At 45.8% G+C, this 22,354-nt stretch overlaps 1 protein-coding gene across 3 annotated transcripts in view; it reads right to left on the reverse strand.

Annotated features, from left to right (window-relative positions):
• Window positions 1-5,629: 5,629 nt before the first annotated feature.
• LOC120031160 (dual specificity tyrosine-phosphorylation-regulated kinase 1B-like) overlaps window positions 5,630-22,354 on the reverse strand; it is a 73,296-nt gene continuing 56,571 nt past the window's right edge. The window contains exons 2-11 of one of the 3 annotated variants that reach the window (XM_038976764.1): window positions 20,863-21,008; window positions 17,700-17,819; window positions 15,864-16,052; window positions 14,923-15,070; window positions 12,515-12,801; window positions 11,238-11,384; window positions 11,016-11,156; window positions 9,528-9,831; window positions 8,541-8,644; window positions 5,630-8,373 (exon numbers count right to left, since the gene is read on the reverse strand). In XM_038976764.1, the coding sequence (XP_038832692.1) occupies window positions 7,612-8,373; window positions 8,541-8,644; window positions 9,528-9,831; window positions 11,016-11,156; window positions 11,238-11,384; window positions 12,515-12,801; window positions 14,923-15,070; window positions 15,864-16,052; window positions 17,700-17,819; window positions 20,863-20,925 (2,265 nt within the window). In that variant the 5' untranslated portion in view covers window positions 20,926-21,008 and the 3' untranslated portion in view covers window positions 5,630-7,611. Of the gene's footprint in view, window positions 8,374-8,540; window positions 8,645-9,512; window positions 9,832-10,994; window positions 11,157-11,237; window positions 11,385-12,514; window positions 12,802-14,922; window positions 15,071-15,863; window positions 16,053-17,699; window positions 17,820-20,862; window positions 21,009-22,354 lie in introns of all 3 variants that reach the window. The other 2 variants (XM_038976763.1, XM_038976762.1) reach the window with 2 other exon arrangements.

A 22,354-nucleotide genomic window follows, 5' to 3' on the forward strand; every position in this document is an offset into this window, starting at 1 on the left:
ATTGTTCATTGCTTATAACAAGGGTAATTTAATATTCAATAATACAAGGACACTTAGGTGTAATTCTTATGAAATATTTTATTTAAAGTTAATTCATGTCAATGTTCCAATAGGAACAGAAGTTTCCAGCACAGCAAGCTTGTCCTGAAAAGAAATAGATACATTTTAAAAATGGCTGGTATGACAAACACTTGAAATGATTGCAACTTAAACTGACATTAAAACTCTAAAGTAGGCAGCATTGAAACATTCACTAGACTATGAAAACTAACCTTGGATGGTTTCCAAAACCTCCCCAGCTCTTCCTCTAGAGCTGGGAATACTGTGACGGTTAAGGAGGTAGCTCAGTGGAACATGTCAAGTGAGTTGAGTTGTCACCATGAATGCTAAGGTGTCAAAGAAAGCTAAGGAGCAGGTTGCTGGGATAGAAGGGTCAAAGGTTGAGAGAGTGGGGGTTGGACAGATGCCTTTGGTGGACGAAGCGGCAGCGTTTCTGCAGGGGTACATGGAGCCTGCCGAGTGGAGAGAAGATTACCAAGGACCAGCTCTAGAGCTGCCACCTCAATCATCTCCTTCTCAGCCTGTTTGTCCTCAATCGGCTCCTCCACACCCTCTTCTTTTCTGGCTACCACCCCCTCTCCTATAACTGTCCCTTCCTGCACCTCCTCTACCTTATTCATAACAGCAACTGACATGTTTTTCTCCTCCTCCCAAGGAGCGACTGCCAAGCTTTTAAACTTCACCTTCTCCACTCTATAAGTGACTGCCAAGGTCTCCTCCACCCTTTTCTCACTGTCTGGCTGTCTCTCCTCAGCCTGAATGGGCAAACTCTTCTCCCTGTCCTCCAACACTCTCCAGGGTTTACTGGTGATCAGGCTTTTCACTGAAGGATACTTCAAGGCTGGCCCTGGTTACATCAGGAAGAACCACAGGTTACAGATCAGCATCATCTAAGATGAATTAGAGAAAAGAGGTGGTCCAGCATTAACTGTGTTGTATACTTACAAAACTCTGACACTTCACAGACAGAATCACAGCAGGAGCACACAGAGGGAGGGCCATACAGCTCCTCCCACCTAACAAGAAATAACAACCAGGGGTGTAATCATTAGTCCAAAACGTTTTGCAACGGAGATTGGAGTAAACAAACGGAAAACATTTTGCAACAAACAAGAGTTTCTATTGGACAAATTCAGGTAGGTCACTCACTGTTTCATTAGCTTTTGTTTGGTTTCTAGTGAATAAACCCCTGGTTAACCAGTGCAAAAAACAATGTAGCATGAAATAACTGAATTACTTAATGTTTTCATTATTATCATCAGTGTCCTACACATTGATCATGACCAGTCTATGTAACTTGTGATGTAATTCTTGAGCAAATTATTGTGATCGACAGTGGTGTAAAGTAAAAATACTTTGAAGTACAACCCTTTTAGGGAGATCTGTACTTTACTATTTATATTGACTTTTTATTTTACTAGTTATTCCTAAAGAAAATGCACTTTTTAATCCCATATATGTTCCCTGACACCCAAAAGTACTGGTTACATTTCGAATGCTTAGCAGGACAGAAAATTTTCCAATTCACAGACTTATCAAGAGAACTCACGGGTCATCACTACTGTCTGATCTTGCAGACTTACTAAACACATGCTTTGTTTGTAAATGTCTGAGTATTGGTGTGCCCCTGGCTACCTATAAATAAATAAGAAAATAGTGCTGTCTGGTTTGCATATACAAGGAATTTGAGAAGATTTATAGCATTTACTTTTGATATTTAAGTAGATTTCAAATAAAATACTTTTAGATTTTTACTCAAGTAGTATTTTACTGGGTGGCTTACTTTTACTTGAGTATTAAAGGTATCTTTACTTTTAATCAAGTATGACAATTGGGTACTTTTCCCACCACCGGATATAGAAATAGATGAGATTGGTCGAGGTTACTGTTGGAATCTCAAAAAGACAGTTTACCTTCCCACTGCTCTATTGTACGTGCAGGACTTGGCGCTCCGCTTTGAAGTGAATTTCATGACAGTCATAGTACAGTGCAGGTAGAGACGCTGTGGAACAGAGTATGATACAGTGGGGAGAACAAGTATTTGATACATTGCCGATTTTGCAGGTTTTCCTACTTACAAAGCATGTAGAGGTCTGTAATTTTTTATCATAGGTACACTTCAACTGTGAGAGACGGAATCTAAAACAAACCTCTGGCGAGCCCATGGAGGGCTGTGCGGCCCCCCAAAGAAATGCCACCCCACACCATGACTGACCCACCGCCAAACCGGTCATGCTGGAGGATGTTGCAGGCAGCAGAACGTTCTCCACGGCGTCTCCAGACTGCCACGTCTGTCACATGTGCTCAGTGTGAACCTGCTTTCATCTGTGAAGAGCACAGGGCGCCAGTGGCGAATTTGCCAATCTTGGTGTTCTCTGGCAAATGCCAAACGTCCTGCACGGTGTTGGGCTGTAAGCACAACCCCCACCTGTGGACGTCGGGCCCTCATACCACCCTCATGGAGTCTGTTTCTGACCGTTTGAGCAGACACATGCACATTTGTGGCCTGCTGGAGGTCATTTTGCAGGGCTCTGGCAGTGCTCCTCCTTGCACAAAGGCGGAGGTAGCGGTCCTGCTGCTGGGTTGTTGCCCTCCTACGGCCTCCTCCACGTCTCCTGATGTACTGGCCTGTCTCCTGGTAGCGCCTCCATGCTCTGGACACTACGCTGACAGACACAGCAAACCTTCTTGCCACAACTCGCATTAATGTGCCATCCTGGATGAGCTACACTACCTGAGCCACTTGTGTGGGTTGTAGACTCCGTCTCATGCTACCACTAGAGTGAAAGCACCGCCAGCATTCAAAAGTGACCAAAACATCAGCCAGGAAGCATAGGAACTGAGAAGTGGTCTGTGGTCACCACCTGCAGAACCACTCCTTTATTGGGGGTGTCTTGCTAATTGCCTATAATTTCCACCTGTTGTCTATTCCATTTGCACAACAGCATGTGAAATTTATTGTCAATCAGTGTTGCTTCCTAAGTGGACAGTTTGATTTCACAGAAGTGTGATTGACTTGGAGTTACATTGTGTTGTTTAAGTGTTCCCTTTATTTTTTTGAGCAGTGTATATCCCCCTATTCACTGGTGTTGTGGAAACATTTGTGTGCCATAAAAGGATATAGCCCAACCTTGGCAGTGATTTGGGGGAAACAGGAAAGCATCCACAGTGACGCGCAGAACATTTGACTCTCTGGAGAAGAACTGGGACTGACTACCTTTCCGCTTGCTGTCCACCATACATCTAAAAACACATACACGTGGATATACCCACCACTAGAATTGATTGATACAAATGCTATATCTACATCAGTGTGTGAGAATTTAAGTGTTTGATTACCCAAAGTTGTGAATGACTTCAAGGCGAGGTGTGGCATTTGGGTCCTTGGATGTTGTAACAAAGCAGGAATCAACAAACACACTCTCATCTTTGGGGACAAAAGCAGCGTAGGCTTTGAAGTACATTGGCTCCTCAAGCATGTAGCCCTCTTCTGACGACAATTGTTCCCATTGCTCTGCATTTGGAGAGAACGATTTGCCCCTCATTCTCTGCCCCTTAAATCAACTTGCAAACTCTTGTAATGGGACATGTTTACTTACCATTGCATGCAGTGAGCCTAAAGATGTGTTTGCCATTCATACTCTTCAAGAGATTGCGGTCATGCATCTCAGGTACATTGCCAACTTTGTCGGAGTAGTGGAATCTCTTAAGGAAATGGATGGTAAACAGCAAAAAACACTCATCACACAATAGTAAGACTGAAGTATAAATGCCTACTGTAGGCTAGTCTAGTGGGCACTACACCGGTTATACAGTATATGCACTGAATGGGGAGGTTGAGAGGTATGGCTCTTTTCACTGGCCCTTGTGGTTCTGGAGAAAAGCGAAGTGAGCTGGAGTACACCAGCTGGCCATTCATGGTCTGGAAGTCATTAACAGAATAAAGAGTACATATTTCAGGGTCAGTTTAAGAGTGTGCTCCTATTGGATAGTGAGGACAAAATGTATCCCAACACATCTTACCGTTTGAGTACTGCCACAGTCATTCAATCATAATGGAAGTAAAAGAAAAGTGGGGTGACCCGGGTGACAGGGCAAGTGCCCAGGAAGAGCATGGAGGCCAGACAGCTAAACCTAAACTGACCTCTGTTGATGCGCACGGATATCTTGTTGTACCCGCACCACACCTCCACTCCACGCGGATTACGCACGGGAGAGAAGTGGTTACGCTCTGGGCTATTTTGTGGCGGAAACAAAAGGTTGGTCAAGATACTGGGGAAACGTATTTTCTCGGCGACTGGTCTGAACAAGTCCCTATCGACGACGGGAACCGCAGAGTGCTGGAACATGGGAAGGAAGTAGTATGGTGGTTCTGACCGCTGGGCACCGATGGCATCGTCTTCCCCTATCCGAGGCCTGATCACATTGCCCGGGAGGTGCGGCTCCGCAAATTGGTAGTCTTGATGCACTTGACCCTCCCATCTGTCAACATTAAAATAAGCTTCCGCTGATACTTGTGTGAATGGAAAGGCAGAAAAAAATCGATGCAAACAGACAAAACATCCACGCAACTTGCGCCATGTTCAACGTGACCAAAGCCGCAGAAATAAATAATAAAACTCTGTAGTCAAGAGCGCCTCGTGGACACACTGTTGTTAGCAAACTAGTGACCATTTAAATATTAATCTTGTAGGCGCTTGATAATTGCGCTCACCTGGTTTTGGCGCAACAACTACGCACTTGGCACACACGGCGACGTTCGTTGCATGTAGGCTACTGGGCGTAGATGATCAATTAATGATTCGCGTCATTATATTTGCAATGATATATAAAAACGTATTTTGCATTGCCAACTATGTTACAATGTAAGCTTTGAGTATGTAATTCACTTATCTATCCACCAGATGCCAGTATAAACCGTGCTCTCAATTTTACTCAGTGACTTGGGTGAATACAACACTTGACCTTCACCTGTTATATTCATATTCAATAACTCTCAACTAGGAAGACCGCAAATGTGATGATGAACATGAGTCAAACGGTCCTAAATTGGTTCTAATTGCATGTAGTTTTATGGTATAGGTAACCATACTGTCCCCCCCCCCCCCACCCACCCACCACCACCACCACACACACGGAGGATTGTGCCAACGTAAGCTGCGACCAAAGATACAGCTAAGGGCATAGAGTAGGCCATCAGGGTAACAAGAACCTGTCTTTAACACTTTCAGTAGCACCTTTTCATCAATCGTTACCGCCAGGAAGAAACTGGTTCAAATACAGTGGAGAAACTATGTGTATTCAGTGTAACCGTTTGATAGTAAACCACCAATCGATGTATATAGCTGTAATGCTATGTTTACACTTTACTCAGAGCTGCCTGCTACTGTACATGGGCAACAATAAAATATTGTCACAAGAGTGCAAGACTATCCAAACAATGAGACTGATTCCTAATAAGTTCATTAGTAGCAACACCAACTTTGTGGTTCTTCATGGACATCATCCCCACCACACCCAACCAACACCAGTTACACTCAGGTACAACAACAAAAAAGAATGAAATAACTTGAGGTCAAACGCAAATCTCAGATTTATTATGCCATGTCAGTGATCACTTTGCTTGCCACATCAACAGTTTGTCTTTGTGGTAGGCCTGCTACTGTATGCACATTGCTCAGATGAGGGTCTGTCGACTGAAAGCTGTGATTTGCATTTGACCTTTGTGTGCAAAAGTATACTCTTTATTCTTATATATCCAACTTTATTCTTACCCAGGTTCCCCATTCAGGCCCCGCCCAGTGGCTGACTTAAACTAAGAGTGTTTTAATACCACCTTTAACTGTTACATTTAGTCAATGCCCAACTTTCACCAGCAGGAAGAAGGCAACCAAACAAAAAACAGAAGAAAACAGGTTAATTTTTACCTTTTCTTTTTCTTGTTAAATAGTAATAAATACATGAGATGCAGTGGTTTATTTTTCCATTTTTTCTGAAGCAGGAGGGTTAAAAAGTTTATTTTTATTTATCTGTCTGTTTGTTTTCTTTAGCAGCAATCCGAACATGGTTGAAAGTGGAGATAGCAGCCGAGAGAGTAGTTCACTTTTTTTTTTTTTTTTTACTTGATGGCAAACAGCACTCACAGAGTGCCGTGAAGGAGGGAGGGAAGGGGAGAAAAAAGACAGGAGAAAGAAAAAAGAGGCCAGAGAAGTCAGAGTCATGGGGGCTGTAGGGGTAAGGAGGGCATGAAAGTGTCCCCTCATAAGTATGTACTCCTCCCTCCTGCTATATATTGTCCCCCTCCCTTCCAACAGAAAAATGGGGCAGAGAGGAGAAAGAAAAGAGCGAGAGATCGAGACAGAGTGAGCAAGATTTGGCTTAGCATATCCAGAGTTAATCCAACCCAAAATGTGTGTTACGTTTCTGTAGTTTACGGTCCAAAACAAAAGTGAGTAAGAAAAGAGAGAGAGAAAGAGGGTGAAAGATTCTGGTTAGATGTTGAAGTAGAAGGCAGACTATTTTCTTTTTAAACAACAGGGAAGCATTTTGGTTTTCCTTGTGGCAAAATGTTTAGTTGTTTTTTGTTCTTCTTGAATCACTTCCTCCTTTTGTGTAGAAGTTCTGTTACCCCTCTCCTCTTGAAAGCGTCTCACTTCGTCAAATGTTTCAGCCTCCTCATCGTATAGTTTCTCACTGTGTGGTGACTACGGTTTTTGTCATTTTATTTCTATGATCTGTTTCATAGTTTCAGATATATAAGCCAGTGTCAAGCGAGAGAAGATTTTTTTTTTAACAAAAGTGTGTGTGTGTGTGTGTTTCGGGGGTGAGATATACTGAACTAAAAAACAAACTAAAAAGACCCTAGTTTGTTTGTTTTTCTGTGTATGCGCAAGTGTTTTCTGTCCATCAGCAAATAAAACTAAACCTGTATAAATTCAAATAAAAATGAATAAATAAACCACCTCTCAATTTAGCGCTCTTCCGATCTCCCCACTTACCCTCCTCCTCGTGTAGTGATGTTTAATAAATAAAACATGTACAATTAAACCTAGACTTCAAAAAATAGATTTTAAAAATAGCATAAGGGTATTCTCTCGTGCCTCCCTCTTCTTAACCAACAATTACCACTTTTCAAACCATTCATTTACCTTTGCGGTCTTCATTCCAAAAAACAACCCAAACAACAAAAATCTCGCTGCAAACCTTTCCTTAAATCACATAAAATCAAATAATATAATAATAACAATAAAAACAAACTTATCTGAAACTTTCCATTCCAACTACTGAGCCCCGTTTCTTACCTTCAACAAAAGAAAAACAAAGAAACTGAAAAAAGGATAAAAATGGTTTCAAAGCCTCTCTTACTCTCCCTCGACCTTCTCCCATGCAAAACAAAACTAAATTCCTTTGATATTTCACAAGTTTATCTCTGTAACTGTATGTGTGGCCGTATTTGTTTCAAACTCAAGTGTGTATAATGTGTATGCGTGTTGAAATTGTAATGTTGTCGTTGTTAAAATTGTATGGCTTTTGGAATTTGTTCAAGATTTATCAAGAGTTGGCCGCATTCTGACCACCACCGCCTCCACTGCCGCACACACCCATCATGGTGGACTCCTCAGAGTCCGGCCTCCCCCCGCTGCCCCCTACTCCCCTGGGTGGGGGCCCCCCGGTGAGCATCCCGCCCCCGACCACGCTACCCTGGGGAGGGTTGTTATTGTTGTTACTGCCCGGGTAGCATGGGGGGATGTATCCAAGCCCGGAGGCAGCGACCAAGCTGTCCTGAGAGGCTGGGGGCTGGGCCAACTGTTGCTGGGAGCCGGCGGGGGGCGGCTGGGGGGCCATGACCGTCCTAGTCCGAAAGGCAGAGAGGCCCAGGTGGAGGTTGGAGGAGCCGTACTGGCTGGAGTCCAAGCTGGATGGGGGCGGCATGATGGAAGACTGACCCAGATGGTGGTGGTGTGTGAGGCTGAGCTCGATGCTATCCGGCATCTGTGGGGAGGAGATGGGCATCAGGGGCTGGCCCTGCTGGCCCTGTGAAGCCTGGCCCTGGGGCTGGTTCCCCTGTCCAGTCTGCCGCAGGCCCCGCCCGTTGCCGTGGTGACCGCCATAGATGGGGTGCGGGTGGTGTGGTTCCATCATGCCCCCGACGCCGCCGCCTCCCAGGAAGTGGCGCGAGTGCTGCGTGGCCGCCGGCTTGTGCAGCAGCAGCTGGGGGTATGGGGGGTCGCCGACGCTACTGCCGCTGTTGGACAGGGGACCCATGCCCCCCTCTCCACCCGGCCAGAGGCGTAGCTGCTGCTGAGATGGAGCCTTGGCAGTGGGGGGGAGGAAGAGAGGTCATCGTTAGAAACAGAGAATGCAGAATCTACAGTACATCATACAAATGTCAGTTCCAGCTGGTATAGAGGAAGAACATGTTGTTCCATGTGATGAGATCTGAGACATCAGAGTGAGGTCAGATTTAAACCTCTGCTCACCTGTGGACTCTGCATCTCGTAGTCTGAGTGAGTAACTGCACTGTTGTAGTACCGGTTACTGTACCGGTAATTCCGGTTGTCATTGGAAGAACCGCTAGATCCACCTGGACAGAGGGAGTAGGGGAAGAGAGAGGGAGTAGGGGAAGAGAGAGGGAGTAGGGGAAGAGAGAGGGAGTAGAGGGAGAGTAGGAGAGTAGAGGGAGAGTAGAGGAGGAGAGGGAGAGGAGAGGGAGAGTAGGGGAGTAGAGGGAGAGTAGGGGAGTAGAGGGGGAGTAGAGGGAGAGTAGGGGAGTAGGGGAGGAGAGGGAGAGTAGGGGAGGAGAGGGAGAGTAGGGGAGGAGAGGGGGAAAAGACACTCGGTCAGTCAGAATACACAATAGTTGTGTTACGTCAACATACTGACAGTCCATCACTGCTGGGACCATAACCTGTTGCTGAGCTGCTGAACATGGTGCTGTAGCTAAGGTGAGAAGCTGTTGCCATGGTGAATGGGAGCTGTAGCTGTGGCAGAGGAGAGGCCGCTGAGGCTGAGCTGTTGCTATGGTGACGGTGTGCTGCAGGCTGTAGGGACTGAGCTGCGGCTGAAGTGACTAGGAGCTTGTTTCTATGGAGACTGTGTGGCTGTTGCAGAGAGCGAGGGGCTGTAGGGGCTGGCCGAGATGTAACATTGAACCACCATCACTATGACGCAGTAGACTGCAGTGTTCCCCCGAAGACTATGTAGGTGGGAGGGATCTCCCAGACAAGATCCTTTACAGTACTAACCAACATGGCTTCAACGGGCTCTCAATCTAAGGAATCTTGGTGTTTTTTACAAACATAGGGGAGAATTATCTGGGGGAAACACTGCAGTGGGAATATGGGATCAAACAAGCTGCCAATGTTTAGTTTGCTCTTTTGAGGTTTGACCTCTGCAGATGTTTCCCGATGCAGTGGACTGTGACTTATGGTAAGGTTATACTGTATACTAACTGCTGTGTCCCGTACCGGAGCTGGAGACGGAGCTGGTGGTGGAGGTGGAGTGGCTGTGGTCCATGGCCGGGCTGGTGGAGGTGGAGCTGCTGGTGTTGGTGCCCTCGTCCGTCGTCTTCTTGAAGAAGTTGTGCTGCAGCGCGTAGAAGGGCGTGATGCGCGTCTTTGGGTCGTAGTCCAGCATGCGCAGGATCAGGTCCTTGAACTTCAGGTAGTCGCAGGGAGCGTGCCCCTGCTCTCCGCCCCGCCTCCCGCCAGGACCCCCGGTCTCCACCCCCAAGATCTCATGGAGCCGCCGCGTCGCAGGAGGCTTGTACTCCTGAATAGGGAGATAGAGGGAGTGAGAGAAGGGGGAGAACGGAGATTATGGATGTGGGGAGGTGCAGAGAAACACTGTTGAATTCTCATTTTCTTCGAGGCAGTTTTAGTGACTTTTAGTTATTATTATGGTTGAATTTCACACATGCAAGCATGCATGATGTTATGACGGTGAAATGGTTGATGGTCAGTAGAATGCATATTATGAATGGATAGACTTACTATTCGGTCTACTTTATTTACATAACACCAAGCCAGTGATGAGAAGCTGGAATGAATGAGACCTCCAACATGTATCCTTACATGGTCTCCCTTCTAAAGACCATCAGCTCCTAGTCCTAAAACTAACAATAAGTTGTCTTATCCTGCACTATATCATTCACTTAACCCCTAATCGTCTAGTGAAAATACATGCCAACACCCATAGGTGTACACCCGTGCTCACACACCCACCCAGGTGTGCCTGCCTCTGGGGTGAGATGGCTGATCCCCCACCATCTCCAATCCCTTTTGGACAAAGTTAATTAACATCTGATCCAAACCTTTCTCCCCCTCTTTCTCTCACCTCCAACGTAACCCAGGCATCTCCCTTTGTTCAACCTTTCACCTGCCTCCACTGCTCCTTCATCTCATCCCTCTATCTTATTAAGGGCTATGTAATGCTTCTGATACACACAGAATAATGGAACGATAAGGACCTTTTTAGACAATTAGAGAAAGCTATATGACGAGGAGTTTACGGTTTAGATGATGATGACTGGAGGAAGATGCTGAGGACTCAGATCTCCTTCCTAAGAGTGGGAGTTTAGGTTAGAAATGAGAAAATACCTCTTTTGCACAAACTACTTTCCAATATCAAGCTAACCCTCCACCCCTTCCTTCTCCACCTCGGTTTTCTACCCATCTCTCTTTCTCCATCTACGGGTGAATGGTTAATACAAGTAAGAGGTTTGTTGAGAAGTTGCCTCTAACCACTGACACTTGGGCCAAATATCTTTCAATCCCCCTAGCAGTTAAGTTTAGGTTTGGGGGTAAGAGCAAGGTAATCTGATTCAAGATCTGTGGGGTGACAGGGGAACTTGAACCTACTGCGTTGTGAGTGACAGGAGGGATGTGGTTCGGAGATGAGATGAGAAGATTAAGTAAGAGCAGAGTTTTACTCACAGAGGCCGAAGGGTAAAGTACCTTCTTTATGTCCTTGTTCTTCTTGACGGTCCACAGGCCGTCGGACAGCTTGTCAAAGTACTTCCGTGCTTTGGGAGCCTGATCCAGCATGTGGTTGGGAGGGACCCCCAGTACCTCCACTATCTTATTCATCTGATCCACCTGGAGAGAGAGAAACAACAGGACAGGTCAGGGGCAAATTCGGCATCGACACCCAATACTGTGTGTGTTCTCACAGCCTACCTCGTTGGAGCCGCTGAAGAGGGGTTCTCCCGTGTGCATCTCCACCAGGATGCAGCCCAGGGACCACATGTCAATGGCCAGGTCGTAGGGCATGCCCAGCAACACCTCCGGAGATCTGTAGAACCGACTCTGGATGTACTGGTAGATCTGTGGTGGAGGGACAGATTGGGGTGATATAAGAAATACAAATAGGTAGAAAAAAGAAGAAGAGAGACAAGGGGAGAAAATGTGATGACAAAAGATAGAGGTATTAGCTCCAGTATGTTGGTTACAGCAGAAAGGAGCTGTGGCCCTTTAGTAACATTTCTAATCTAAATTAGAGCACACTCACTGGTGGAGGGAGACAGGATGGTGGTGGAAGTGGTGCAGTGACACCATTTATCCACACGGGGCAGGCCAAGCTGAGTAGAAATATCTAAACTGGGTGCAGCATCGCCGCTGGGATTCTATACTTGAGCACTGTAGTGAGGCCCATTTCCTCATCTTCCCAAGAGTCCTCAAAGACGTGCTGTGAATGCCAGTTCCTATTCAACCTGGCAACGGCCTCCCTCCATAGCTTCCCTCTCCATGTCTATTTACCCTCTGCAGAAAACTTAGCTCATTCTCTTTTGAAACGGCAGAGACGGAATCATCTGTGGGCTATTCTCTCCCTCATCCATCCATCCATCCGTCTACCCCACCCTTCTCTTCTCCCTCTTCCTGAGATATCCAGAGGCATTAGCAGACAAATAATACAATGTTTTAGAAAAGGTTAGTATACATTGAACGTTTATCTGGTTTACAAAAAGCTGTCTCATTCATTCTACCTCTACCATTCCCTCCCTTCCCCTGCGTCTCTATCGCTCTCTATCCCCCCCAATAGCTCCCTCCTCCCTCCCTGCTCCAATGTTCTTCTCTACCCAACAACCCCCCCGCTAGCATCTAAAGGGGATATAGCATGCATTAAGGGCCTACTATATAAACCACATTCGACTGCTGATGTATGCATTGGTTTAGGTCGATCTTAAATATAATACACAGGAGCATGCAGATACCCAGAACAATTCACATAGGATCCATTGGGAGTGGTGAACTGCAATGCACTGATTTCAGGAGTGGACTGTGTATATTGATGTGCTTGGTAAGGTGTAGTCCTTCCTCCCCTTGCTTCTCCCTCTCTCCTAACCCAATGGTGTTCTCTCCTCAACACCCCCCCCCCGACCCCCACCCAGCACATGCATTGGGTTCATTAGGGTCTTCTATATCTCTGTGCTTGGTTAGTCAGCTAGTCTCCTCACCCTCTGGCCTAGTTGACAGGAGCTGCCGAAGTCCACGATCTTGATGGCGCTGCGCTTGGGGTTGCACAGCAGGATGTTCTCGGGCTTGAGGTCGCAGTGGATGATGCTGAGCTCGGGCGTGGCCAGGAACAGCAGCGCCGTGCACAGCTGCTGGGCAAACTTCCTGGTCAGGTTGAGAGAGACGCCGCGGAAGTTGGTGTTGCGCAGGAGGTCGTACAGGTTGTAGGAGAGTAGCTCGAACACCAGGCACAGGTGGTTCCGGAACATGAAGTGCCTCTTCAGGTGGACTAGAGGCGGAGAGGAGGGAAGAGGAGGGAAGAGGAGGGAGGTTAGTAGGGGAAGCGGTATACTGCAGTAACCTATCTGGGTGCACTGCTCTACATGGGTAGTGGTTGAGGTGACTTCCAGAGTGACAGTGTGCCCTTGGAGTGGAGAGCAAGGTGCTTTGACCACATGGAAAACAGCTCGGCCATATAAATGTCATCTATTATTATACTATTGTGTGTCAATCACCTCGCTCAGCGCTATAGGAGCTTAGTGAGGTAGAGGTGATTCTGTGACAGGTTTATCATTGCAAAGGCTATTTGGATTGATATATACAGTGGGGAGAACAAGTATTTGATACACTGCTGATTTTGCAGGTTTTCCTACTTACAAAGCATGTAGAGGTCTGTAATTTTTATCATAGGTACACTTCAACTGTGAGAGACGGAATCTAAAACAAAAATCCAGAAAATCACATTGTATGATTTTTAAGTAATTAATTAGCATTTTATTGCATGACATAAGTATTTGATCACCTACCAACCAGTAAGAATTCCAGCTCTCACAGACCTGTTAGTTTTTCTTTAAGAAGCCCTCCTGTTCTCCACTCATTACCTGTATTAACTGCACCTGTTTGAACTCGTTACCTGTATAAAAGACACCTGTCCACAAGCTCAATCAAACAGACTCCAACCTCTCCACAATGGCCAAGACCAGAGAGCTGTGTAAGGACATCAGGGATAAAATTGTAGACCTGCACAAGGCTGGGATGGGCTACAGGACAATAGGCAAGCAGCTTGGTGAGAAGGCAACAACTGTTGGCGCAATTATTAGAAAATGGAAGAAGTTCAAGATGACGGTCAATCACCCTCTCGGTCTGGGGCTCCATGCAAGATCTCACCTCGTGGGGCATCAATGATCATGAGGAAAGTGAGGGATCAGCCCAGAACTACACGGCAGGACCTGGTCAATGACCTGAAGAGAGCTGGGACCACAGTCTCAAAGAAAACCATTAGTAACACACTACGCCGTCATGGATTAAAATCCCGCAGCGCACGCAAGGTCCCCGTGCTCAAGCCAGCGCATGTCCAGCCCCATCTGAAGTTTGCCAATGACCATCTGGATGATCCAGAGGAGGAATGGGAGAAGGTCATGTGGTCTGATGAGACAAAAATAGAGCTTTTTGGTCTAAACTCCACTCGCCGTGTTTGGAGGAAGAAGAAGGATGAGTACAACCCCAAGAACACCATCCCAATCGTGAAGCATCATTCTTTGGGGATGCTTTTCTGCAAAGGGGACAGGACGACTGCACCGTATTGAGGGGAGGATGGATGGGGCCATGTATCGCGAGATCTTGGCCAACAACCTCCTTCCCTCAGTAAGAGCATTGAAGATGGGTCGTGGCTGGGTCTTCCAGCATGACCACACAGCCAGGGTAACTAAGGAGTGGCTCCGTAAGAAGCATCTCAAGGTCCTGGAGTGGCCTAGCCAGTCTCCAGACCTGAACCCAATAGAACATCTTTGGAGGGAGCTGAAAGTCCGTATTGCCTAGCGACAGCCCCGAAACCTGAAGGATCTGGAGAAGGTCTGTATGGAGGAGTGGGCCAAAATCCCTGCTGCAGTGTGTGCAAACCTGGTCAAGAACTACAGGAAACGTATGATCTCTGTAATTGCAAACAAAGGTGTCTGTACCAAATATTAACTTCTGCTTTTCTGATGTATCAAATACTTATGTCATGCAATAAAATGCAAATTAATTACTTAAAAATCATACAATGTGATTTTCTGGATTTTTGTTTTAGATTCCGTCTCTCACAGTTGAAGTGTACCTATGATAAAAATTACAGACCTCTACATGCTTTGTAAGTAGGAAAACCTGCAAAATCGGCAGTGTATCAAATACTATTTCTCCCGACTGTATGTAGCATGATACTTATACATAGGGATATATGAGAAGTAGGGCATTGGTCTATATTTCAATTGAGACGTTAAATGTGGAGCAGGTTGCATGTGACGTCAAAGAGGCACAGTATCAATTAATTTTAGTAGATGGTATACAATGCAAAAGTGTTAGATCGTAAGTGGGGCTTAAAGCAGTGTGTGTGTGTGTGTGTGTGTGTGCGTGCGTGCGTGTGTGTCCTCACCTATGTAGTACTTCATCTCGGTGTCATGTTTGTTCATGAGCTCCAGCAGTCGCAGCTCTATCTGGGCCTGGTTCAGGAAGGCTTTCTTGTTCTTGATGATCTTGATGGCCACCCACTCCTGCTCGTGGTGGTCATATGCTTTCACCACCTGCGGGATGGCAAAGGTCACAGGTCAGACAGGCAGCCATGTTGATTGTAGCATTTGCAGGTGGTAGGGGCCACGGCAAAGCTCCTTCACCAAACACAAAATACAGTCATTATCCCTCTCCTCTGACCCGTTTATTCTTCTCACGTCTGTAGACATACTTCATTCACCCCATGCAACTCTTCACCTTAAACTTTGGAAGTGTTTCTCCTCTCTTTTCTTCCATCCTCTTCTTTCTCCCTCCTCCCCTGACCATCCTCCCCCCACCCCCTGACCTATCCTCCCCCCTGACCTATCTTCCCCACACCCCCTGATCTATCCTACCCCCTGATCTATCCTCCCCCCTGACCTATCCTCCACCCTGACCTATCCTCCCCACACCCCCTGACCTATCCTCCCCCCACCACCTGACCTATCCTCCACCCTGACCTATCCTCCCCACACCCCCTGACCTATCCTCCCCCCACCACCTGACCTATCCTCCCCACACCTCCTGACCTATCCTCCCCCCTGACCTATCCTCCCCACACCCCCTTACCGATCCTTCACCCTGACCTATCCTCCCCCTACCCCCTGACCTATCCTCCACCCTGACCTATCCTCCCCCTCCCCCCTGACCTATCCTCCCCACACCCCCTGACCTATCCTTCACCCTGACCTATCCTCCCCCCAACCCCTGACCTATCCTCCACCCTGACCTATCCTCCACCTACCCCCTCCCCTGACCTATCCTCCCCTATACCCTCTTTCCACTGACCTGCCCTCTCTATACCTTCTGTTCCCCATGTCCACTGACCTGCCCGAAGGAGCCCTTGCCGATGAGCGAGTCAATCTCGTAGCGGTCCAGCCACTTCTCCCCGTTCTTGACGATGTAGTCGTAGTTGTCGTCGTCGTAGCCATCGTTGTACACCTTCCGCTCCTTCTTAGTGCTCGAGTCCTCCGGGGGTACCTGCTGGGCACGCCGCTTCTTCTTCGTGTAGTACACCTGGACACGGAGGAAAGGAGATGAAGAGAGGAAGGGAAGGGCGGGAAAAGAGAAAGAGGGGGTAAGTCACCAATGTTTCTCATTTTGCCACACTACTGTTTGGATAGATCTCGGAGGACCAAACCAATGATACAACTGATATCCTTCACTAGTACATCAGTTTATGCTAATGCGGTTACATATACCTAGGGTTGCAAAACTCTGGTAACTTTCCAACCGGGATTTCTGGAAAACCAGCGACATTTGGGAAAGCAACCAGAAATGTGCAACCCTACATCTAATGAAGAGGGCACGACAAAGCCTATTCCCCCTCAGGAAACTAAAAAGATTTGGCATGGGTCCTGAGATCCTCAAAAGGTTCTACAGCTGCAACATCGAGAGCATCCTGACCGGTTGCATCACTGCCTGGTACGGCAATTGTTCGGCCTCCGACCGCAAGGCACTTCAGAGGGTGTTGTGTACGGCCCAGTACATCACTGGGGCAAAGCTGCCTGCCATCCAGGACCTCTACACCAGGCGGTGTCAGAGGAAGGCCCTGAAAATTGTCAAAGACCCCAGCCACCCCAGTCATAGACTGTTCTCTCTACTACCGCATGGCAAGCGGTACCGGAGTGCCAAGTCTCGGACAAAAAGGCTTCTCAACAGTTTTTACCCCCAAGCCATAAGACTCCTGAACAGGTAACCAAATGGTTACCCGGACTATTTGCATTGTGTGCCCCCCCCAACCCCTCTTTTACGCTGCCTCTACTCTCTGTTTATCTTATATGCATAGTCACTTTAACTATACATTCATGTACATACTACCTCAACTGGCCTGACCAACCAGTGCTCCCGCACATTGGCTAACCGGGCTATCTGCATTGTGTCCCACTACCCGCCAACCCCTCTTTTTACGCTACTGCTACTCTCTGTTCATCATATATGCATAGTCACTTTAACCATATCTACATGTACATACTACCTCAATAAGCCTGACTAACCGGTGTCTGTATATAGCCTTGCTACTCTTATTTTCAAATGTCTTTTTACTATTGTTTTATTTCTTTACTTACCTACACACATACTTTTTTTTCTTCTCCGCACTATTGGTTAGAGCCTGTAAGTAAGCATTTCACTGTAAGGTCTACACCTGTTGTATTCGGCGCACGTGACAAATAAACTTTGATTTGATTTGTTTATACAAGGGGTGTAAAAAGAAAATTGCCCTGGAGGCCTCATTCGGTCTTCAACGAGGTCCAGAGGGCCGCACTGAAAATTGGTTATACTTCCTCGCCGTCCATTTTGCAAAACAATTTCCTCTATCAATAGTTTTGGTAATTTCTGATGTTCCCTGACTTGCTAGCTTTCATTTAAGCGATAAGCGAGCTGGACAGTCAAGAAACGATATGAATGTAGGTCATATCATTTCTACACAGTTTTGATTTGTTGTTTTTTTCATTTGAAAGTATATTGAGTCCCCCCCCACAAAAATATTGAAAAAATAAATACAAATAAAAACATATCTATTTTACTCAAACCACCCGCAAACCGGATAAGCTGTGAAGTGATGTTTCCTGCAGGAGTCATGATCGCTAGGAAACATCACCTAACTGCAGCAGCAGAGTCCTGTAGGACCTGATGGCTGGCTGACACACCCACTCCACTCACCTCATTGATGTGCTTGTAAGTCTTGATCAGATCGACAGAGAGTTTTCTCAGCGGTGCGCTGGCGGGATCTCTAAAACTTGGAGGGATCCTCCTCTGCAGTATGGTCGCATCAGACAGCACCTGGAAGGGACAGATGGTGAGGGGAGCCCCAAAACTTGCCAAGACATCCCTGCAGTATACTAACTAGCGGATATTAGAACTAAAGTAAATAAAGGTCACTATACAATGTGAGTGGAAGGAGTAACTTCCAATGACATAACTGTGCATGTTTGAGTTAACCTATGTATCCCGGCAACACTGTTGCCTAGCTACAGAACAGTCTATCAGTGATGGTGGTTGTAGTTGCTTGTCAATAGAGTACAGCACCAGTCAAAAGTTTGGACACACCATCTCATTCAAGGTGTTTTCTTTATTTTTTACTATTTTCTACATTGTAGAATAATAGTGAAGACATCCAAACTATGAAATAACACATATGGAATCATATAGTAACCAAAAAAGTGTTCAACAAATCAAAATATATTTTATATTTGAGATTCTTCAAAGTAGCCACACTTTGCCTTGATGACAGCTTTGCACACTATTGGCATTCTCTCAACCAGCTTCATGAGGTACTCACCTGGAATGCATTTCAATTAACAGGTGTACCCTGTTAAAAGTTCATTTGTGGAATTTCTTTCCTTCATTATGCGTTTGAGCCATATATATATTTTTTTTGTGTTGTGACAAGGTAGGGGTGGTATACAGAAGATAGCCCTATTTGGTAAAAGATCAAGACCATAAAATGGCAAGAACAGCTCAAATAAGCAAAGAGAAACGACAGTCCATCATTACTTTAACTTCTCTAGGGTAGGGGGCAGCATTCGGAATTTTGGATGAAATGCATGCCCAAATTAAACTGCCTGCTTCTCGGGCCCAGAAGATATGATATGCATATAACTGGTAGATTTGGATAGAAAACACTCTAAAGTTTCCAAAACTGTTAAAACAGTGTCTGTGAGTATAACAGAACTGATTTGGCAGGCGAAAACCTGAGAAAAATCCATTCAGGAAGTCTTTTTTTTTGTTGGTTTTCTATTCAATGTTATTACAGTATCCATTGACTTAGGACTCAAATTGCAGTTTCTATGCCTTCCACTAGATGTCAACAGTCTTTAGAAATTGTTTCAGGCTTGTATTCTGAAAAATGAAGAAGTAAGTGTCACAGAGCTTTTTCATGCGCGAGACCGAGAGAGTGCGTTTCTTGTTTACCTTTTAAATTGACGACGTTATTGTCCGGTTGAAATATTATGGATTATTTAGGCTACAAACAACCTGAGGATGGAATATAAACATCGTTTGACATGTTTCTATGAACTTTACGGATACAATTTGGATTTTTTTGTCTTCCTGTTTTGACTGCGTTTGAGCCTGTGGATTACTGAAGAAAACCCGCAAACAAAACTGAGGTTTTTGGATATAAAGAGAATTTATCGAACAAAAGGAACATTTATTGAGTAAATGAATGTCTGCTGAGTGCAACCATATGAAGATCAAAGGTAAGGGATTCATTTTCTCTATTTCTGACTTGTGTAACTGTTCTACTTGGCTGGTTACTGTTTGTAATGATTCGTCTAGTGCGCTATGTTCTCAAATAATCGTAAGGTATGCTTTCACCGTAATCTAGAAGAAAAAGAAACGCACACCTATTTAGGCGAGGTGCTGGCTAGCGGAGTAGAAAACTTAAAAATAAAGGAGAGCCGCACACTCTAGGAGCTCAGATGCAAAAATATTTAATTTACCAACGTTTCGACAGGCAAGCTGTCTTCATCAGGGTACAATGATCTACCCTGATGAAGGGTGATGTACCCTGATGAAGACAGCTTGCCTGTCGAAACGTTGGTAAATTAAATATTTTTGCATCTGAGCTCCTAGAGTGTGCGGCTCTCCTTTATTTTTATGCTTTCACCGTAAAGCATTTTTTAAATCTGACACCGTGGTTGGATTCACAAGAAGTTAATCTTTAAACCTATGTGAAATATGTTTTGTTTTCTGAATTTTTATAATGAGTATTTCTGTATTTGAATTTGGCGCACAGCAGTTTCACTGGCTGTTGAAGAGGTGGGACGCTAACGTCTCACGTATCCAAGAGAGGTTAAGACATGAAGGTCAAATTTGGTCTGATGAGTCCAAATTTGAGATTTTTGGTTCCAACCGCCGTGTCTTTGTGAGACGCAGAGTAGGTGAAAGGATGATCTCCACATGTGTGGTTCCCACCATGAAGCATGGAGGAGGTAGTGTGATGGTGCTTTGCTGGTAACACTGTTGATGATTTATTTAGAATTCAAGGCACCATTAACCAGCATGTCTACCACAGCATTCTGCAGCGATACGCCATCCCATCTGGTTTGCACTTAGGGGGACTATCATTTGTTTTTCAACAGGACAATGACCCAAAACACACCTCCTGGCTGTTTAAGGGCTATTTGACCAAGAAGGAGAGTGATGGAGTGCTGCATCAGATGACCTGGCCTCCACAATCACCCAACCTCAACCCAGTTGAAATGATTTGAGATGGGTTGGACCGCAGAGTGAAGGAAAAGCAGCCAACAACTGCTCAGCATATGTGGGAACTCCTTCAAGACTGTTGGAAAAGCATTCCTCATGAAGCTGGTTGAGAGAATGAATGCTAAGAGTGTGCAAAGCGGTCATTAAAGCAAAGGGTGGCTACTTTGAAGCATCTCAAACATATTTTGATTTGTTTAACACATTTTTGGTTACTACATGATTCCATATGTGTTATTTCATAATTTAATATTTTCACTATTGTTCTACAATGTTGAAAATAGTAAAAATAAAGAAAAACCTTTGAATGAGTGTGTGTCCAAACTTTTGACTGGTACTGTACGTGATGCTGACGTGTTTGAGGTTGTGGATGTATATTACAATCCGACAGGTAGGACATTCTCATTATGTCCATTCAGTATGTGATGCTAATACCTACGTGCACGTGATGAGTTGTGGGTGTGTATAGCGTCAGTATAAGGGTGTGTGTGTATAGCATCAGGGTGTGTGTGTGTGTGCGTGTATATATAGCGTCAGTATAAGGTCTGTTCCTAAACAGAGTATTATTCTAAACAGAGCATTAGAGGAGTGTCCTGTGAGGGCGTTAGCCGCTGGGTACCTGCTGCTGTTCAGCCATGGAGTGGATGTTGCTGAAGGAGGGGTGGCTGTGCTGGCTCGACATGGTTGGCTCAGCGGGGGAGAAGCCCAAGGCGGCAGGCTGGCAGAGGGTAGAGGAGGGGGGCTTGCATCCTGAGCTGCTTCCACCTTCGCAGGATAGACGGAGAGATGGAGGGAAGGGGGAGAAGGACGAGAGAAAGGTTTTTAGAAACAATACATCGACATGAAGCTTCCTAACTCATCATACATACACTGGCACTGCCGTGGGTGTGGGCACGAGCACTGCACTGCAGAGGAAAAGCACACATGTGCTCTCTCACACCCTTCTTGGCTGTTCTTTGAAGTCACACACATACACCCTATCAAGGATGTAGAGCAAGAGGGTGGGGTGGCTACTTAGTAAGGTACCACTCCACAGGGCCATTTAGCTCCCTGCCAGAAAGACCACACAAATAATGGTGGAGTGAAATATCTCTATGCAAGAGGGTGTCCCGTTTCAGCAGAATCAGCATTAGCACAGGTCAACCTGACAAAGCCGGTGTGTCTGTGAGTGTGTCTGTAAGTGAGAGTGTGTGTGTGTGTGTGTGTGTGTGTGTGACGGAGAGAAAGATATGAGACCTTTGTGGAGGTCAGTAGTCCACATTGTCACGCCTCAAAACCAGGAGGACATTTCCAAGCAGAACTTTCTCTCCAACTCCTGCTTTTATATGAAAAGACAAAAGGAGAGGTGGCTTCTCACAAGATATAGAAGATGGAACTTAACCAAACCATTTTTGTTGCTGAATGTTGTGAGCACTAAAATCTTTTGATTGTATCAAGGTAGCTAGCAAAGATGGACAATGTGGGTTAGAACTTCAATGGGACAAACCACTGTGTGACAAGACTGTTGCATCATCCTTCCCCCAAAAAATGACGAGTCATTGTTTAGTGTGCTGCTTTGCGTTGTCATTAAGTTCCACCAGACTTGTTTTTCTGTCAGAATCCCAGGTTCAACTTGACTGAGATTCTCTGCAGTTTTGAGACGTTGCTTTGCCTGCAGTCGAGCTAAAATGGCTGGAACACAACAGGCTTGGTAAGATCAGTCCGGTGTGGTGTTGACAGCGCCGCACGCTCAAGCCTGATTTCCACCAATGCCAAGACACAGCAGTTTGGACCGCTGGCTCCTGGGTAAACCCTGGCCTCCGCAGAATTTTGACCTCTCTCACTCACTTAGCTAGAGGGGGGCTGGTCGCTTGCACAAAACAAAAAACATCCGCCAGTGGCTCAGCAAACCGGCCTGGAAACTCATTCCACTGGCATTAAACACATACGGAGTCAGACTACACTTTGACCTAGTTGTGGATGGTAGAATGTTTACAACAAGACATTCATCCTGGTTGTTCTAGGTTAAAGTTTGAATAAAAGTTTAAGTTTAGACCAGGGTTTCCGTTAACCTGTGATAGACGGCTTTTGGCAGATATTTTTTTTGAAAAGCCGGTGAATAAAATTGGCGC

Source organism: Salvelinus namaycush, chromosome 37 (assembly GCF_016432855.1).
Source record: "Salvelinus namaycush isolate Seneca chromosome 37, SaNama_1.0, whole genome shotgun sequence".
Classification (NCBI taxonomy): domain Eukaryota; kingdom Metazoa; phylum Chordata; class Actinopteri; order Salmoniformes; family Salmonidae; genus Salvelinus; species Salvelinus namaycush.